This window comes from Sinocyclocheilus anshuiensis, unplaced genomic scaffold (genome assembly GCF_001515605.1).
Source record: "Sinocyclocheilus anshuiensis isolate Anshui unplaced genomic scaffold, SAMN03320099.WGS_v1.1 scaffold544, whole genome shotgun sequence".
NCBI classification, from domain to species: Eukaryota; Metazoa; Chordata; class Actinopteri; order Cypriniformes; family Cyprinidae; genus Sinocyclocheilus; species Sinocyclocheilus anshuiensis.
Window position 1 is genome coordinate 47,443 of NW_015555763.1, and position 16,979 is coordinate 64,421.

At 38.2% G+C, this 16,979-nt stretch overlaps 1 protein-coding gene across 1 annotated transcript in view; it reads right to left on the reverse strand.

Moving 5' to 3' along the window:
• Positions 1-16,979, reverse strand: part of LOC107674023 (usherin-like) — a gene marked incomplete at its 3' end in the record, with an annotated part of 75,579 nt that overhangs the window by 47,433 nt on the left and 11,167 nt on the right. Inside the window, exons 4-7 of the mRNA XM_016467885.1 lie at positions 5,857-5,992; positions 3,758-3,821; positions 3,313-3,607; positions 2,186-2,370 (exon numbers count right to left, since the gene is read on the reverse strand). Of these exons, the coding sequence (XP_016323371.1) occupies positions 2,186-2,370; positions 3,313-3,607; positions 3,758-3,821; positions 5,857-5,992 (680 nt within the window). The remainder of the gene's footprint in view (positions 1-2,185; positions 2,371-3,312; positions 3,608-3,757; positions 3,822-5,856; positions 5,993-16,979) is intronic.

Sequence of the window (16,979 nt, forward strand, 5' to 3'; positions counted from 1 at the left end):
CACGGCGGCCTTGAGTGAGCAGAGGCCGGGTTGAGTGAGCGGAGGCCGGGTTGAGTGAGCAGCGGCGGGCGGGCTTGAGTGAGGAACGGCCGGCGGACTTGAGGCCGGCAGGCTTGTGCCAACAACATGTGACGAACCCGGGCTGGACTCCGCTTCGTCCACGGTGAAAGCTGATCCGGCGATCCACAGCGCGAAGTTGATGTATTTCCTCAGCGACCAGCACGGATCAGCTCCAGGCATGACGAAGCAGATATCATCCTCTTTTGGAAGGCCAAACAAAGTAGTTTCGCTTTCACAACGAAACACACAGCGCCTTCACGACATGGCGGCGGAGGCAACAACAATACTACAGCGAGAATAAAAGTTACGCCTTCTTTCTTTGCGTGAACATTTGGGCGGCGTTATGCAAATCTTCCCACATCGTGACGTAGACATGTGGCGGCGTATAAGAACGACCCGTTTTAGGTAGGTGTGGTTGACTCTTAACTTTTATAAAGAATATCTCTTTGGAAAAATCGCATCATATGTCATTAAGTCATCCTGCAGCCCCTTGGACGTTTGCTGAAGAACCACTACTGCAGACATATACTTACACATTTAAATCAGTTAAAAGAGTCTTTAACGTTTGTATTCCTTTTATGGTCTACATTGGCTTGTTTCTTACTGTCCCAAAGCAACAGTTAAAATTTTATATTACTTTAAATTTCCCATGATTTGGAATACTACACTTGCAAAACATTTCTTGACTGACCATATATGACCAAACATGCTATACAGCAAAGCTCTTGAGTGAGCCAAACAATTGCCTAAACAACAAGGGAAATAATGCAAACAATGCTAATATCTAATTGTTTTATGTAATTCTTTGGAAAGCAGCTTCTTAATAGGCTTGCTGCGATAGACTGTGTTTTCGGTTATACCGGTGTTAAGCCGCAACACCGGTTACGTCATTTGCCTACCGCGGCACCGCCCCCCACCGTCGTTTAGATTTTTTTATAGTAACAAAAATCATTTAGCCTAGTTCAGTTTATCACGTGAGGAGAGTGAGTCGAGCTGACTGACAAGAGTGAGGTGAGAAATACAAGACGATGCCAGAAGATTATTTAGAAAAAAAATGCAAAGGCGCCTGTTTGGCAATATTTAACATTTTGAAAAGCCTATTGACTGGATGTTTTTTTAAACATTTGTTTCTTATTTATTTGGTTCCACAGTGTTTGCCGATTACTTTATATAAACTTTGTGTATTTTATTTATTTTATTTTACATCAAGGTGTATATGCCGTGCCTCCAAACTTTCTTATCCGTTTTGCTAATAAATGTTCTCTGTTTCTTGTTATTTTGTTCCACAGTGTTTGCTGATTTTCAGTTTTATATATCTATTTAAACTTTGTGTAGCCTAAGTCATTTGTTATTTTATTAGGCGTTTATAGTGTATTTTTATTAATTTTGTTAATAAAAGTTCTACCAGTTTGACGCTGTTGTTGCTTGAATTGAATCAACGCCAAATTGCCGTTAATTTGAAAGTGAAAGTAAAATGCGCACGGCGCTTTTTCAAGCTATTTGAAAGCCAAGAAATCAGAGGAAAAGAGGGAAAACTCAAACGAACTAACACCCCCCCACCCCAACGGTGATACCGGTATTACCGTGTTGTCACACGTCGATTAACCGGTGGGAAAATTTCCTCACCGTCACAACCATACTTCTTAATCACACAATTTAAAAATGACTTTCCTTCACTAATCATTTTGTGAGGGACAATTATGCATGTTTAATGAGTAGTGTCAAAAAACAAAAAACATGAACTGTTACGATAACCCTCTTAGCCCAAACCCATAAAAATAACTGTCCTCATTTTCTCTTTCATATGCATGTGAAACCAGGTGCTTGTGTGGTCCATAACAGCTAAGTATCTCTGCTGTCTTGACTGCAGCCAAGGACAGCAGATATCAGATCTGAGCAGCCTGGACTGCAGCCAAGAGCAGCATTTTCCACCCCTTTCTCCTCCTAGATCCTCCAAAAGCTCACTAAACGACAATCCGCTGCTTTTATCAAAGTAGGAACTTGTCTCAACCCACTTTGATACAGCTTACCTGGCAGGAATCATTAGTTCAAGGACTGTTATCAGAGTCAGTAGCCTCTGGATGGACTAACAGACATATAGAGCGTGTGTGTGTGTATACACTACCTGGGCAACTGTAGACAGTTTACAGAATCAGGACGTTCCAAAGGCCCGTTATCCTCCATTCCAAAGTAGCTGCAGTTCTTGGCCAAGAACTGCCAGTCCTTCCATTCTGAGCTCCCAGTTGTCTTCCTCTGAATGTGGACTGCTTCAGGCTGAGCATTGAGGAACTGGAGTATCACGTAGAAAACCTGTAAAGGAAGCATGCAAAATTGACAGAGGGTGAAATATGCATGAAATACTAAACAGCAATGGATTATTTATTATCTGCACAGCAACAGTCAATGCTCCGCTGCCTCCTAAAGCACGCCGGCGCTTTGAAGAACAGCTTGAAGTGCCGCTTTACTCTTCCCTTTCTCCCTCTGTGGCTTCATTTTGAGGAGTTTGTCGAGAAACAGGTTGCAGCTTTGACTAAGTGGACACTTCAAAGTCTGTGTGGTGGTGTGTTTTATCTGGTATTGAGAGGAGAGACTGAGGCAGAGCTGCATAAATCCTCTACTTCTTTACAGCTTGACTCTCTGCTCGGCTTGGCTTAGGCACATGGATGACTGGGCAACTCACTCAGACACACACAAAAGACTTTAGGTAGGCTTTAGTGTATTCAAATGGAAAAGATGCTACCCAGTGTCTGGATTTGAGAAAGCAGCCACACACACAGACAATGTCAGGTTGAAGCTTACTTTAAATCAGTTGTTCTCAATCAGGGGGCTCTGCAACCTTTCTGGGGGCCCCCAATAAGTCTTAAAATGTTGTTGTAGTAACATAACTATAACTATAAAAAACTATAATTATAACTATTAAAAAACATTAAAAATAACGATGTACAACATTAAACTGACATTATACTTTTAAGGTTATTCATTTGTACATGCATATAATTTGTTACATATCAGCTTAGATATGAGGGTCTAAATGAGGTTATATTGTCTTGTACAAAGTGGGGCCTTGGAGTCAAAATAGTTCAGAACCACTGCTTTAAACCATATAGTGTCTTGATGCTCCTTAAACTAAACTATTATGAAGCTAAACTAACTATAAAGCCTAATAATAATTTAGGTCTACTAACTTAGGTGAGCCAAGAGCCTGGTCCTGGAACAACATTCCCATAAAGCCACTTATTGGTGGCTATGTACCTGGTACTGTCCATTCTCCAGGTCTATAGTGATGGTTATTCCTTTCTCCAGCAGCTCTAAATTGGGAAAGATGGAGGAGATCCAGGTGGTTCCAATGTCATTGTCGTTGATGTAATGCAGGGGGTGGGCATCCTGGTTCAGACGGAGAACTTTGTTATGGGTGGTATCATTGGCTGCGTTGGGGATGCAGTACCTCTCCACTAGGGGGTGCACTTTGGGGTGGCTGGCAGGGCAGCGGCATGTCGACTGGGTGTGTAGGTGAGGAAATTGTCCAGTGTAAACCTCTTCAATCTCTCTGAAATACAGAAATGCATGGTTTAAAATTGTTCACATCTGCGTTTCTACACTGGTTTTGCTTCAGGACCCAGATTAAATATAGCACATCTCTGTAAAAACTACTTCTGCAGCTACACCTGATGTTAATACCCTGTGACCTAATACTTACCTGTTGGTTAACGTCTTTGGATAAAATCTAAAATCCTGCATCCTTCCAATGAATTGATTTGACCCTGAGGAGAAAAAGAAAGGAAAGTCAATGGGCGCTATTGAAGACGGTCTGCAGGATCCATAGCAACTAGTGGATTACCTTATCTGTGTCTTTATTTGAGTTAAAGAGACACTTGCTGCATGGTGGGATCTATTATGCTTATTTACAGATCTCTGTGAGCATTAATCCCACCGGCTGGATGGGCGGCATAGATCCAAACCTAAACATGCAGATCCATCTACATCACCAGATAAGATTTAATCACTTCTGTTCTAATAACTGAAATCTTTTCATCTTTGTGTGCCAAATCTGTTTTATATACGAGATATCATTGTCATATTTATATAGTGCATTTCATTCATAAAAAAACACACAAATTAATAAGGGATTTGTATGCATATACAGTGGTGTGAAAAAGTGTTGGCCCCCTTCCTGATTTCTTATTTTTTTGCATGTTTGTCACACTTTAATGTTTCAGATCATCAAACAAATTTAAATATTAGTCAAAGATAACACAAGTAAATACAACATGCAGTTTTTAAATGATGGTTTTTATTATTAAGGGAAAACAAATTCCAAAACTACATGGCCCATCAGGAAGGGGGCCAACACTTTTTCACACCACTGTAAGTACGCAAGAAATGCCAAGCCAAAGAAAAATTTAGCATGCATACATAATAATAAAAGCATTTCTTACAGACAACAATGACTCAACAAACCAGAGATTATTGAATATTAAACGACATAATTAAATAGATTTAAACTACCGATTAAAAGTTTGGGGTCTGTAAGTTGTTTTTTTTTTATGTTTTTGAAAGAACTCTCTTATGTTCACTCATTGCATTTATTTGATCAAAAATACCGTAAAACAGTAATATTGTGAAATAAAGCATTATTAAATTTTAAAATAACTTTTTTGTATTTTAAGACATTTTACAATGTAATTTATTTCCGTGATGGCAAAGCTGAATTTTCAGCTGTCATTACTCCAGTCTTCAGTGTTACATGATCCTTCAGAAATCATTCTAAATCATTCTATCATAAAATTCTATTTGGTGCTCAAGTAAAATGTCTTTATTATCAATGTTGTAAACAGTTGTGCTGCTTGATATTTTTATGGAAACCATAATGCATATATGCTAAATATGGCCATCAAATTTAGAAATGCTGAAACTAAAAGATTCATTTCGAAATTTTTATTTTTATGTACAAATTTTCAAATGGCATGATGTTTGTCTGAACCAGCCTTTGACTTTAAATCTTATAAAAAATTCCCTCTATGCTTTGTCCACATGAGTTCTACATGAATCAAACAAGCATTTCAGACCCCTGGGCTCTGGATGTAGAGTTTGAAATGTGTGCAAAATGGATTACACAGACTGCAACTTTCATGTGAAGCTGTTGTGTGTGAGCATGTTTGACAGTAAATGAGGCATGCTCTATTTGAAGACTATATACAGTACAGTGGGTTGCTCCCTTGTACTTCTGTGCCATTTAGGAAATTAGAAACTAGCAGAACTGGTAACCAATCTACTGTGTCCTCTAAGAGATCTGGGCAGAATTATTGTCATTTTTGCAAACAAACACAATAATGTTGAGAATTAAAATGAATGCAGAGTGAACTTAAAGAAACTTTAGCAAGTCTTTGCTATTTGTGAATGTGTATTCAAAACGTACTTATGTGTATGTGTGTGTGTGTGTGTGTGTGTGTGTGTGTGCGTGTATTTCATTCCCTGGGGTTATTACAGAAATCCCATCTCATCTCATTTATGAGGAGATTATTTGTTGCCATATGGTCACCCTTGACCTATATAAACTCCAACTATGATTAGTTGCAAGCTTATGAATATTTCTATAATGGAAAAATGTAACATGTCTGCAAATTAGTGTGTCCTTTTCCGCACTCAATTTGAGTTATAGGAAATTATGTGATTCTGAGGAGAAATACTGTTAGGTGAGGACAGCTGCAGCTTTGAAAAAAATAAGTGGTCAAATAAAATATATAAATGTGCATAATAAAATCTGAAAGAGCAATGTAGGAGTACAGAAATCATTACCGTTAAAACTTGTACCGATCCACAGAGCACCCTCTGAGGTGATGTCATCTACTGGTCCTGCCAAGGTTTGTGTGTCCAAAGCTGTGCCATCATCCTCTTGACCGTTCAGGAACAAGCTCACACTTGTGTCATGTATCTATGGATTCATTCGAAATAGGACAAATGAGTTGCAAAATGCATGATTCAATCAATTGCTATAATATATATAATAAAAACAATATGGCTGCCAACATAAGAGAAATATTAGAGAAATACATTATACCCAATATTTGTGTGTGCCATGTATCATAGCAACATGCTAACACTTAACTCTTCTAGAGTCAGGGGTGTCTCCAAGTGGTGTATTATTTGTGTTGTGAGGAGTATTTCTCTATCGGTAAGGTTCCATGACATTTAGGATGTCATGTAGGCAGCAAGGCAACAGACCTAATATTTACGTTTTTTATGGCTGATGATTGTGGGTACTTTTCTCAGATAACACCCCTTCATCACATTCATATTTGCATGTTCTTTCACAGTCTCCTTTAAAAAAGGTGCATGGAAATAAATCAACTAAAAAATCCATAAGGATGAAGGCAGCGTTAGACTGGAGGATCCTTAAGCTGCTCTCTTTCATGGCCGCTGATTGAAAACTGTAGAGAGGCTATTCTTGAAATCTCTAACCGGCCAATGACATGCTGCTGAGATCTGAAGCAACGTCACAGTGATGTAAATTAATCCTGAAGTGCTTCTTCCCATTTACCAGCCCCACAGACTCTTGAAAGAGCTCTGGTGCTCCTTTTGTTGCTTTCCTAGCTTTTATTTCCTCTCCTCCTTCCATTCTAGTAACTGTTGCTTTGGGATAATATGGGGGTATTTTTTCCAACTGTGTCATCAAGCCTTTTTGTACCATCAAAACTGTTAAAATGAATACAATGAAGTGTTTATGACATGGGATATTTAAGCAATATCACACAAGTAAGAAGGTTGTGATATGGCCCAAACAGCACAAGTGTGATACTGTTTTTACCCAAACATTTAATAAACAAAGTAATATCAAGCAACTTATGTTTCACACAGAAAAGTGAACAGTTAAGAGTTTTTTTTTTCCAGCCAACCAAATGAGCTCCAAACAAAATCAAGCATCAAGCTTAATGTGACACCAAGCAACATAAAGACTGAAGGCAGCAACTGCAATATTTTCAGGTACAATCCAAAGAGGCCTAAAATACCTGGAGAAATTAATCTGTTAGCATTCACATTCATAACCTCATGACAATGCTGATTGGCTGATAGCACCAAAAGAATGAAGTCGAATTCGCTAGTGCCATCCATTAGCTGTGATGTCCAAGCCAGCAAATAGAGAATAGGTTTTTGGTTAAATGCCTAAAATAAGGTCTGTGGTTAACACAAGCTCAATATATTTGTACATTTTATTCAACAACGTAAAATACATCAATAATTCCCCACTTGTGACTTTCAAAGAGTTTATGTGTCTTGAAAAAGGCAGTTGCTAACAAGTGACTAAATGGGACTACAGAGGTTGTCTGGGACATTAAACATCATCATGCGAAACTCATCTACTCACTAGAACACTTTTACAGCCTTTTTGTGTTTATACTCATACTATTTCAAACTATTATTTTTCAAACATTCCAACTTGTAGATTCTAAATAAAGACTGAGAGTGTTGTTGGAAGGTTAGTGGTGGTGATTTTGAAATCGTGCAACTTTAGTTTTATAATTCTAGTATTTAGGCTTCAAAATTCAGAAGTCGTTCTTTTGTGAAGATTGTCTTGATGAACAAAATGTAAGAATCATAAACTTTGGCTGGTCACAGAGCTTATTTGCTGCAATAATCCAAGAGCCAATGGCCACATACAGTACACACTGCAGCACAATAAAGTTGTCACTGCTGAGTTCCTTTTTGAGTTTATCATTGCTTCAGGTTTAACACCTGTGTGTGTGCACTGGTTTGGGTGGTTTATGAGGACACAAATTTGTATAATGACATGGGTATGACACAGGTATTACAATATCAAGGTGGTTTATGAGGACACTACCTGTGTTCCCGTAATTCAAAAGGCTTAAAAAACATACTAAATGGTGATTTTTTTTTAAATCTAAAAATGCACAAAGTTTCCTGTGAGGGGTAGGTTTAGATGTAGGGTTGGTGTAGGGCGATAGAAAATACAGTTTGTACAGTATAAAAACCATTACGCCTATGGAGAGTCCCCGTAAACCACCAACACCAACATGTGTGTATGTGTGTTTTAAGGTGGGGGAAGAAAAGTGTTTTTTTTTTTTTAAGTGTGTGATTTGAACTGCTTGTGTCCTAAGAGCATCACTTGGCCAGCTCATATTGTATTAGAATGCAAGTGTGTTGGTAGTGTGGGACTGGTCTGACCTGTCTGGAATGCTGCCTATGAGATCAAACCAGTGTGGAGCAGATTAATAACTGGCCGTTCTGTGGAGCTCTTAGTTACGTACTAATCAGCAGGTGCTGACATCTTAAAAGCTCCTCTCCGCTTTCAAATTGAAAAGGGAACATTTAATCTGCACAGGGATTTACCAGAATGTGCAACAAATTTATGCCATTATTTATATAACAATGGCTATTAAGCAAAGGTCCAACTAGAAGTAGAAACTCCTGAAACTAACATTTTTTCCCCAAAAGTATTGTGCCTTTACATTAAGTAGCCACATAAATACATATTTTAAAAATGGTGGAAAAAGTATTAAATTAAACATTTTTCAGTTTTAAATCTGTGGGAAATGACAACGCTAAGAGTGTTGTAAGACACCACAACACCCTAAAAGCACTGAGCCAAAGGTGTAACTTAATCACTAGCTGACATTAAGAAATAGTAATACTACCTAACTGCTAAAGGTCTTCTGTCCATCAGCCTTGTAGAGGTGAATATTGAACAAATATTAGCTAGCATTGTTGTTTTTTTACGCGTGGCAACACAAGATCTTTAAAAGGGTCACAAAATGAAAAAGCTAATAATTCTTCATCATTTAAAATAGAGTTTATGAACTGAAAACACAACTAAACATATATTTAAACCGAGTTGCAAAAACAGCTTGTTTTGGAAGGGTTTAGCACTTTAGACCATTTGCACTGAAATCCTGAGAAGGAAACAGATTATTACACTTTACATTAAACTCGACAGCAAACTCGCAGCCTGCACTTTGCCTTCAATGGTCTGAGAGAAAGCAAAAAAATGGTCAGGGAAAAACAAAATTATGGCTGTATTTGTAGAAAGAAACATCTGTGAAAAAAATGAATAAACTAATAAAACATGACCGCTTTAAACTGAAGCAGACCATCTTACTTGAGATTTATGAAATACTTAAAACCCTTTTTGTGTGTTAAAGGAAGACAATGTAGCCTCCAATTCTGTTCTAAGAAAACAACAGTGCACAATCTTTCTAAAATCTAACTGGGGGCTTTTTATATCAGCGATTTCATAATTCACACCAAAAACAATGTTGTGATCTTTGGGCTTGGACCATAAAGCAGGGGCAGGTACAAGCTTAACCTGAAGCCAATTCGTCTGCAGCAGTGTGAGTGACAAACCATTCCATGATAAAGCCCTTTCCATTTCGGCACTGGAGGAGCTGTCAGGGCCTCTAGAAATATTCCACTCTGGATGAGGGTATCAGCGCAAGCAATCCTCCTCTTTTAATGCTGATACCTGCCGGAGCCCTGCCCTTCTATCTGAACACACACTCTCTCCCGACACCTCATACACACTCACACATACATAACCGCCAACACATGAGATGTTTTATTTATGGCTTATAGCTAGGCCTCACTGTGATTCTTATCATTTAAATGAAGCAAAAAGGTTTTCCTATTTGTAATTTGTTACATTATCACATGTTTCATAATGCACTGAGAGACCAGTGTGGTGATGTGAAATATAACTATCACAGGCAGGAAGTTTGCAGTGCTGCTATTGATGCCGGGCCTCTCTTCACTGTCCACCATTACAGTGCGAAGAAAACTGATGAAAAGCCAATTTCCCCTTTATCACATTAACGCAGCCATGAGAGAGAAACATTTGTTCTACTCAAGTACACTAAAGATAAAATTACCAATCTCACATATACATGTTTAATATCAGCCTTCTTCCTCCTGCTGTGAGGATGGCAACAATATATTAAGACTAGCGTGACAGTTTATTTAAGAAAAGAAAATTGTCTCTGTGGAGCTGGAGAAGTCAGAAATATATAAGGCAATGTGTCAGTGCTTTTAATAAAGGAAGGTAATAACTCTTGAGAGGATATGGTTTACACAGAAAGCATATCTTGAGTTTTTTCCCCACTGTTCACTGTGCCCGAACAGAATAGGATTTATTTTTACTAACTAGGTTCTCTTACAATGTAATATTACTATAGTTTCTACAGTTATGGTTATGTGCCAGTAAAGGATGAGCCTCCTCACATAAAGAAAAAGCTTGAAAAAGTTTGCTTATGATGCTGAGGACCCTGTAAAATCCAGGCAGAAGATAAGTAGTTGTACCTTAATGATTAGTGGCATTTTGATTACACATTTCTAACAATAAATAAATATTTACCATATGTTCAAGCAGTGTGCAGTACAAAACAGCGAGTGCAATGAATATAATTGCAACTTTGACATTTTAAACTGAGAAATGAGCAAATATTCATAAACACCAGTGTCTGTGACCATATGGATGTTTTACTGGAAGCTGTTTGTTTTTACAGTATCATTAATGGCCGCTGAGGTAATTGCTGATGCAGGAATACCTAGATTTGTGGTGAATTACAATATTTTTACATCAAGATAATGATTTCAAGTGGACTGTTTCTTGAAAACATTATATTTACATGTTCCTAATTGATCCGGTTGTCATTAAGGATATTAATCAAGCATGCTCTCTCACCAGTAAGCGAGGAAGGTGAATTCAGTCAGTGCAGCTTTAATGCAAGAATGGAAAGAGCAATGTCTACAAGTGATTTTCCTGTTATTTACCTTTTCTCTCATTTGTTTCTGACTTTGAAAATAATGGAAACACAAGGAGAACTAAAGCTATGGCTCATCTATGGATCAAAATGTTTAATTTATCTGGGGAGCCATAGTGAAAAGGTAAGGTTTAAGACAACCCACCAGCAATAAATAATGTATACATTTCCTTTGGAAAAAATTATTTTGAGATGATGTTCATGTTTTTGCTTTTTTAATTAGTGGAGTTTGCTATAGCAAGCATGATTATTATTATTGCTTATTCTTATGTTTATTTGATTAATTTGAACAAACTCCTTATCCTACATATTGCATTTCAACATGCATATCCCTAGATACCCATATCCATAGAGACTTGGACCAGCAACCAACTAGCAATCACACATAATGCCCTAGCAAATGCATAGCAACAGACTAACATTCACTCACATTTCATTCATTAAATATAAAAATAAAAGTAGGCAAATCAAAGCAAACTAAAAATATACATAAAATCAAAGGTAATTAAAATATTTGCTCAAAGAGGTTGATAATTATGCAATTTGTTAAAGAAAAAAAAAATAATATGTAAAAATCATTAAGCATTAACCCTTCAAAATCATGAGATGTTTAAGCAGTTAAAATATTGATATAACTTTTATGGAACTGAAAATCATACCAAGCAAGTGAGCACATATATCATGCACTTGCAAGATTACAAGTCTCCAACAACAATCAAAGTAAAATAACCAATCCCACATTTCATGTAGCCTCTCATTATTTATTACCACCAAAAATGAAATATATAATTGAGCCAATGTAGTGCACATGCAACATTTTCTGTTTGATGAATTGCCGTTTATTTAGAAATGCCGGAAATGTTTAACATACCGGCGCGTTTTAGCACCTGACTTATTGTCGTCCAGCTTTATTTATGTAGTCCGCTGAGTGCTGGTGTGTTCATATGACTTTGCTGTACACTTTACAGATTGCGAATGCGGGGGCAGCATGCCACGAGCTACCCATCCATCTCCTGACAGGCCTCAGATCCAGGATTGTACACTTAATTTTTTCCTCTACCCATCCCTCTTGCGCCTTTCACTAGCAATAAACACATGCTAACTAGGCAGAAGGGCAGTGGCAGCTAAACAGAGGAGACGTAATCAGCTCCGCCACATCTGCAAAGAGCCGCGACCCCACAGCTATGACAGATTACAGGACTCCGTTGTGGCCACACAATGCATTTGATCTGTCTGATCAGTGCGGGCGATTTCCAGGACGGTTCTCGCCCCGTGGCCGTATGCCCGTCTGTCATTGTTACTCATGCCCGGTCTGAGAGACATAATATACTGTGAAATTGCTCATATCGACTTATGGCCATTACCAGTTTTGCAGGAAGCTCTGCCACTCAGCATTGCCCCTTTTGATTTATATCCATCCGCTGCTGATCTTCTCTGACTTTAATCTGAATAAAGACTCCTGAGAAAACTTGCCAAGGAAAGCCCATCTCTGGGCAAATATTTAATTCCGTCTGACACTGATGTGCTGAAACACATATAAACGCCTCGACGGACCAGATTAAACAATGCTCTGCACATCATTGCTGGGGGTTCTCAAAAGGCCAGTGTATTTTCCTCTTGATACAACACGTAATTTAAAACCAGTATATGCAAGTACTGCAAGATGCCCATGTCCTGTAGAAGTCAACTCCAAGAGCTTAAAGCTGCAAAGACTCTAATTTCCTGTCAAAACTTTGGGGTGATTTATTTGCCACTCATGGCCTCCGGTGCCTGTGGACAGTGAGCTGGGGAAAGGTGGAAGCTCTCCTTGCCACCATCCACCTTGTTTCACCTTCACTTGCGCTGCCAATCAGTCTCCATCACTCTGGGTGGCATGAGAAGCTCTGAAAGGTCAGCTGACCTGCTGCCAGCTCCCCTCCCTAAGCCAGAGGGCAGCTTGATAGCAGTGCTGATGTCTCCTCTGCTAGAGATTTACTCCTGTGCTTCGGCAAAGTTTATTCACAGCACACCTTTATCTACAAAGATAAACATCTGCGTGACATTCTTGATATTTGAATTTAGAATTTGAAATGTGTGTTTTACATGTGAAAAATAATGAAAAATAGATCTGATTCTATTCGCAACCATATACAGCAACAGGAAGTAAGGGATGTGAGAGTCTATTTGTGTTAAAGACTGTATTACTAAACATATATTGTGAAAGCCAGCTGCCTACAGGACTTTATTATCCCGAATGATCTTTTTTTTCTCACACAGATAGTTTGACTCGAGGCAGCCAGCTACCCTTCACCAACCCCACCACACCACCCCGGTTTTAGTGGTCCTCTGGCTCAAGGGGCCCTGGGCCACAGGCTGGCTGGCCTACTTATCTTTGGGTGGGGTAAAGTTCATGCAGGGTGATGAGGCATGTGCACATTCGGGTTAAGAGCTTGAGACTCGGCAGCTCTTGGCCAAAACAAATGTCCCCGGAGAACAAGCGTCTGCCACAGTGCAAGCCTCTGCGATCGAAATGGCACGGCCAAGGCCTAGACCCTTGTGGAAGCTCAAATTGTGCGTGAAAATGTTCATTAACTTGTGGGATTCTCACAAACTTCGAACAGCCAAAGACAACATATAAACAGCCACAAGAGCACAGTTTCAGATTGCTTCCCACAGGAGCTACAGAACATACTGTTATAAACAATACTGTTCAATAAATAAGAGGATAATATTGAATAAATTAAAAGCATTTTAGACACGACGTTGCTACTTTATTGTCTATTTCTGCTCTCTCAATGAAAATAGCACCAAATGAAGTCAAGCAGAATTAACAGGTGCATGTCTCTGAGCAACTTTGAATGAACCAGTTGAGTGATCGATTCAAATGATGCACTTATAATGTGTTTGTCTTCTGCAAGAATCAGTGTTTTTTTAGTGAATTCATTGATTAAATGATTCAGTGAATCACTCATAAAATCACTTGTTCAGCTTGTGAATGAATCAATGTTTGTTTTCAAACTAAGGAGATAACAGTTCAATTTAGGGATGCACCGAAATGAAAATTATTGGCCGAATCCGAACAAAATGAAACACTGTGCCGAAGGCCGAATACCGAACACCGAACACCGAACTCGGTTTTTCGCTTTCCCCCCCCCATTTTGCCAATTTTTTCACCATTGCATAAATTAAGTAGCCAAAATGTGCTTTAAAAATATTAACTTAACACTGAACATTTTTTAACATTCTAGTAGACATTATACCAATAAAACACAATATAACTGAAAATTAATAAGTTAGTAAAATATTACTATATTTTCTCAAAATGTTTTGGCCATTTTTGAGACCCCCTTCTTGAATCAGGCATGTATTTTTTACTGTACAAATAAATGCAGCCTTGCTGAGCAGAAGAGACTTCTTTAGAAAATAGAAATTAGAAAATATAACAGATCCTAGTCTGAACACTGTGTGAATGCTATAATAAATGTATTAATAGAGCTGTTGTAATTATTATTATCATTATTATTGTCTTTTTAATTTTATTTTACAGAACAACACTAAAATTAAAATAATAACATTTATTAATGTTGATGGAGTTCTTTCGTTTTCTTAGCTTTTATTTTGGCAGAAACCCGCAGGAAGACCTCAGTGCTTCTTTTTGTTGACAACAGTAGATTTATAAATGATTCTCATTACGAATTTGGGAAGACGTTTGTTGCACGTATCACATTGTCACATGCCTTGTAAAAATTCATAAAAATGTTACTGAGCAACTGATGAATAACACTATTTCAGCGCAGATTTTCCTCACGCTTTAAACTTTGAACCCTGGCGCCACGAACTCATGCAGCGCTATTTGCATACATGTATTAGAAAACACAACGTTCTCCAGTTTATTTAATTGTTTAAGGGCATTTCGCAATTTCAGTCATCATACAGTAACCAGCAACAACCACCCCTTCCACTTCTCATCGAAGACATGCGATGCAGTACTAAACAGTCTCTCACTGTCAGTGCTTGTAATGATTTTTGCGTCTTTCTCGGACACTTTTAAATGCTTCCACACTGCCCACATATTTGTTGCATTAGTGCGCGCCTCTATTTGATCGCGTCACGTCATTGTTCGGTACAATTTATTCTGTCTTTTCGCTTATTCGGCCGAACACCGAAAGAGCTTTTGTTGCTATTTTCGCCCGAATAATTTCGGTTGCCGAACATTCGGTGCATCCCTAGTTCAATGACTCACTCATAAAGCCACCAACTGTCAACCTGAAGAAAGAGTCATTGAAAAATCCCCACTACTAATGTACAGACTGGCAATCTATCTGGAACATGTAAACACAACAGTCCTAATGCTGTTGGACTGTATGTACATCAGGGCTCTTGAAACACCCTCACCCAAACAAATTCAAGAACCGGGAACTAACTAAATACATATTTAAGACTTTATGATTCTACTCATTAGTTAAGAAACTGCATGAAAAAACATTGTCATTTCAGGAAATGAATCAATCGAAAAGGAAACCGATTATGGTTTTATTTCAACTTCTAAATAAGAAACTAAAGGGGTAAATAAGTTATCAAGAAGCATAACTCAGTTCTGTTTGACCCAATCAAGGTCCTGTCTGTACCTGGTATCACAGCAGCTTTTTAAATTGTAACCAAACATGAGACCTGAAAGTAAAAGCAGAAAAAACAATGTCTGTGACATGGATACCATGAAATGGACAAGATGTAGATGTGATGATATCCACTTCACTAGCGAAGAACTGCATCAAAGTTCCAACCTTCATATGCAAGAACAAGAAGATTTAAACATTCATAAGATGTTTTTTATCATGACAGGCACCTGACACGCATTGATATGATAATTCAGATTTACGTTGAGGAGTGGCTGTAATCACTGTTCCTCTTTGGCATTTACATTTTCAACTTTCCCTCTTCAACGACTCTTTTCATGTGCTCGTCAGCTACGCTGTGATACGTTCACAGTTTTGAACTGACGTGCAATGAGACAAAAAAAACGCGGTTGTACTTTTCCTCCCTGCCGAGACTCGATACTAGTCTCTCAATTACAGCCCACAAATTCAGAGACAAATTACCCACAATAAGCAGCACAACAAACAACTGACAGGAGCCCACTGTCGCTCCTCATCATCATCCAAGCCGGCAGCATAAAAGGCATATCACTCTTCTCTAGCTTCTCCTCCTCTGTTGCTCTTATTCTCCTTTTAAACTAATGACTACGGACAAGCACCTACAGATCAATTCCTCTTTTCTTTTTCCCTGAAGCCTTTCTAAATGCTGTAATGTTGTATTCCGTTTGAGTGTTTCTTTTTTCCTCCACTCTCTTTATCTTGGAGTTTCTTTTGACTATAGAGGCTTCCTCAACAGGCAGCAGGAAGACAGCTCCCTGTCAGGGTGCTTAATTATTTGGCGGCTTGCTTTTGACAAAACTATACTGGCAGTCAGTTGCAGCGTTAAAGACAACAAATAATCCCAAAATGACCCTATAAGGGAATGTGAAAGTAATGTGATAATGATTATGATAATGATAGTAAACCAAAGCTCACAGTCTTATTAGGCTTATATTTGCAAGAAAAAGGAAGGAGAAACAATACATGACAGACATACAACATGCAAAACTAATGTTAACAGTATGGTTGGGTCTGGATGGTCAGCTAGTCCAGTGAATCTCAACCAGGGGTAAGCAGCTTTTAGGGGGTACTTGGAAAGATTTAGATTTTGCTTTGTTAAACCTATAAAACAGAAATTGACTCAAAATAAAAATATTAGGAGTATCAATATAATAAAATTAATCCATAAAAATGTAAATGATCGCATGTATTTTATAGTACCTTAACTTATTCAATTAATTAATAAAAAATTACAATTAATAAAGTTACAATTCTTTATTTTGGAAGCACCTTAACATTTTCACTTTCCTTTTAAAGAAATTCAATAGGCTGCAATAAGTGCTGAAAGAAATACATTTTAGTTTGGTGTTGATGATTCAAGTAATAAGACTAAAAAGGTTTGCGAAACACTGGACTAGTTTATGCTGATTTTTTGGTACTTTGTAATGAATTAAGTGTCAGACTCTGTTCCATGTTTTGTCTGTGTCTTGCTCCCCAGGTGTTCCTTTCCCATGTTTAATTTGTCCCAGGTGTTCCC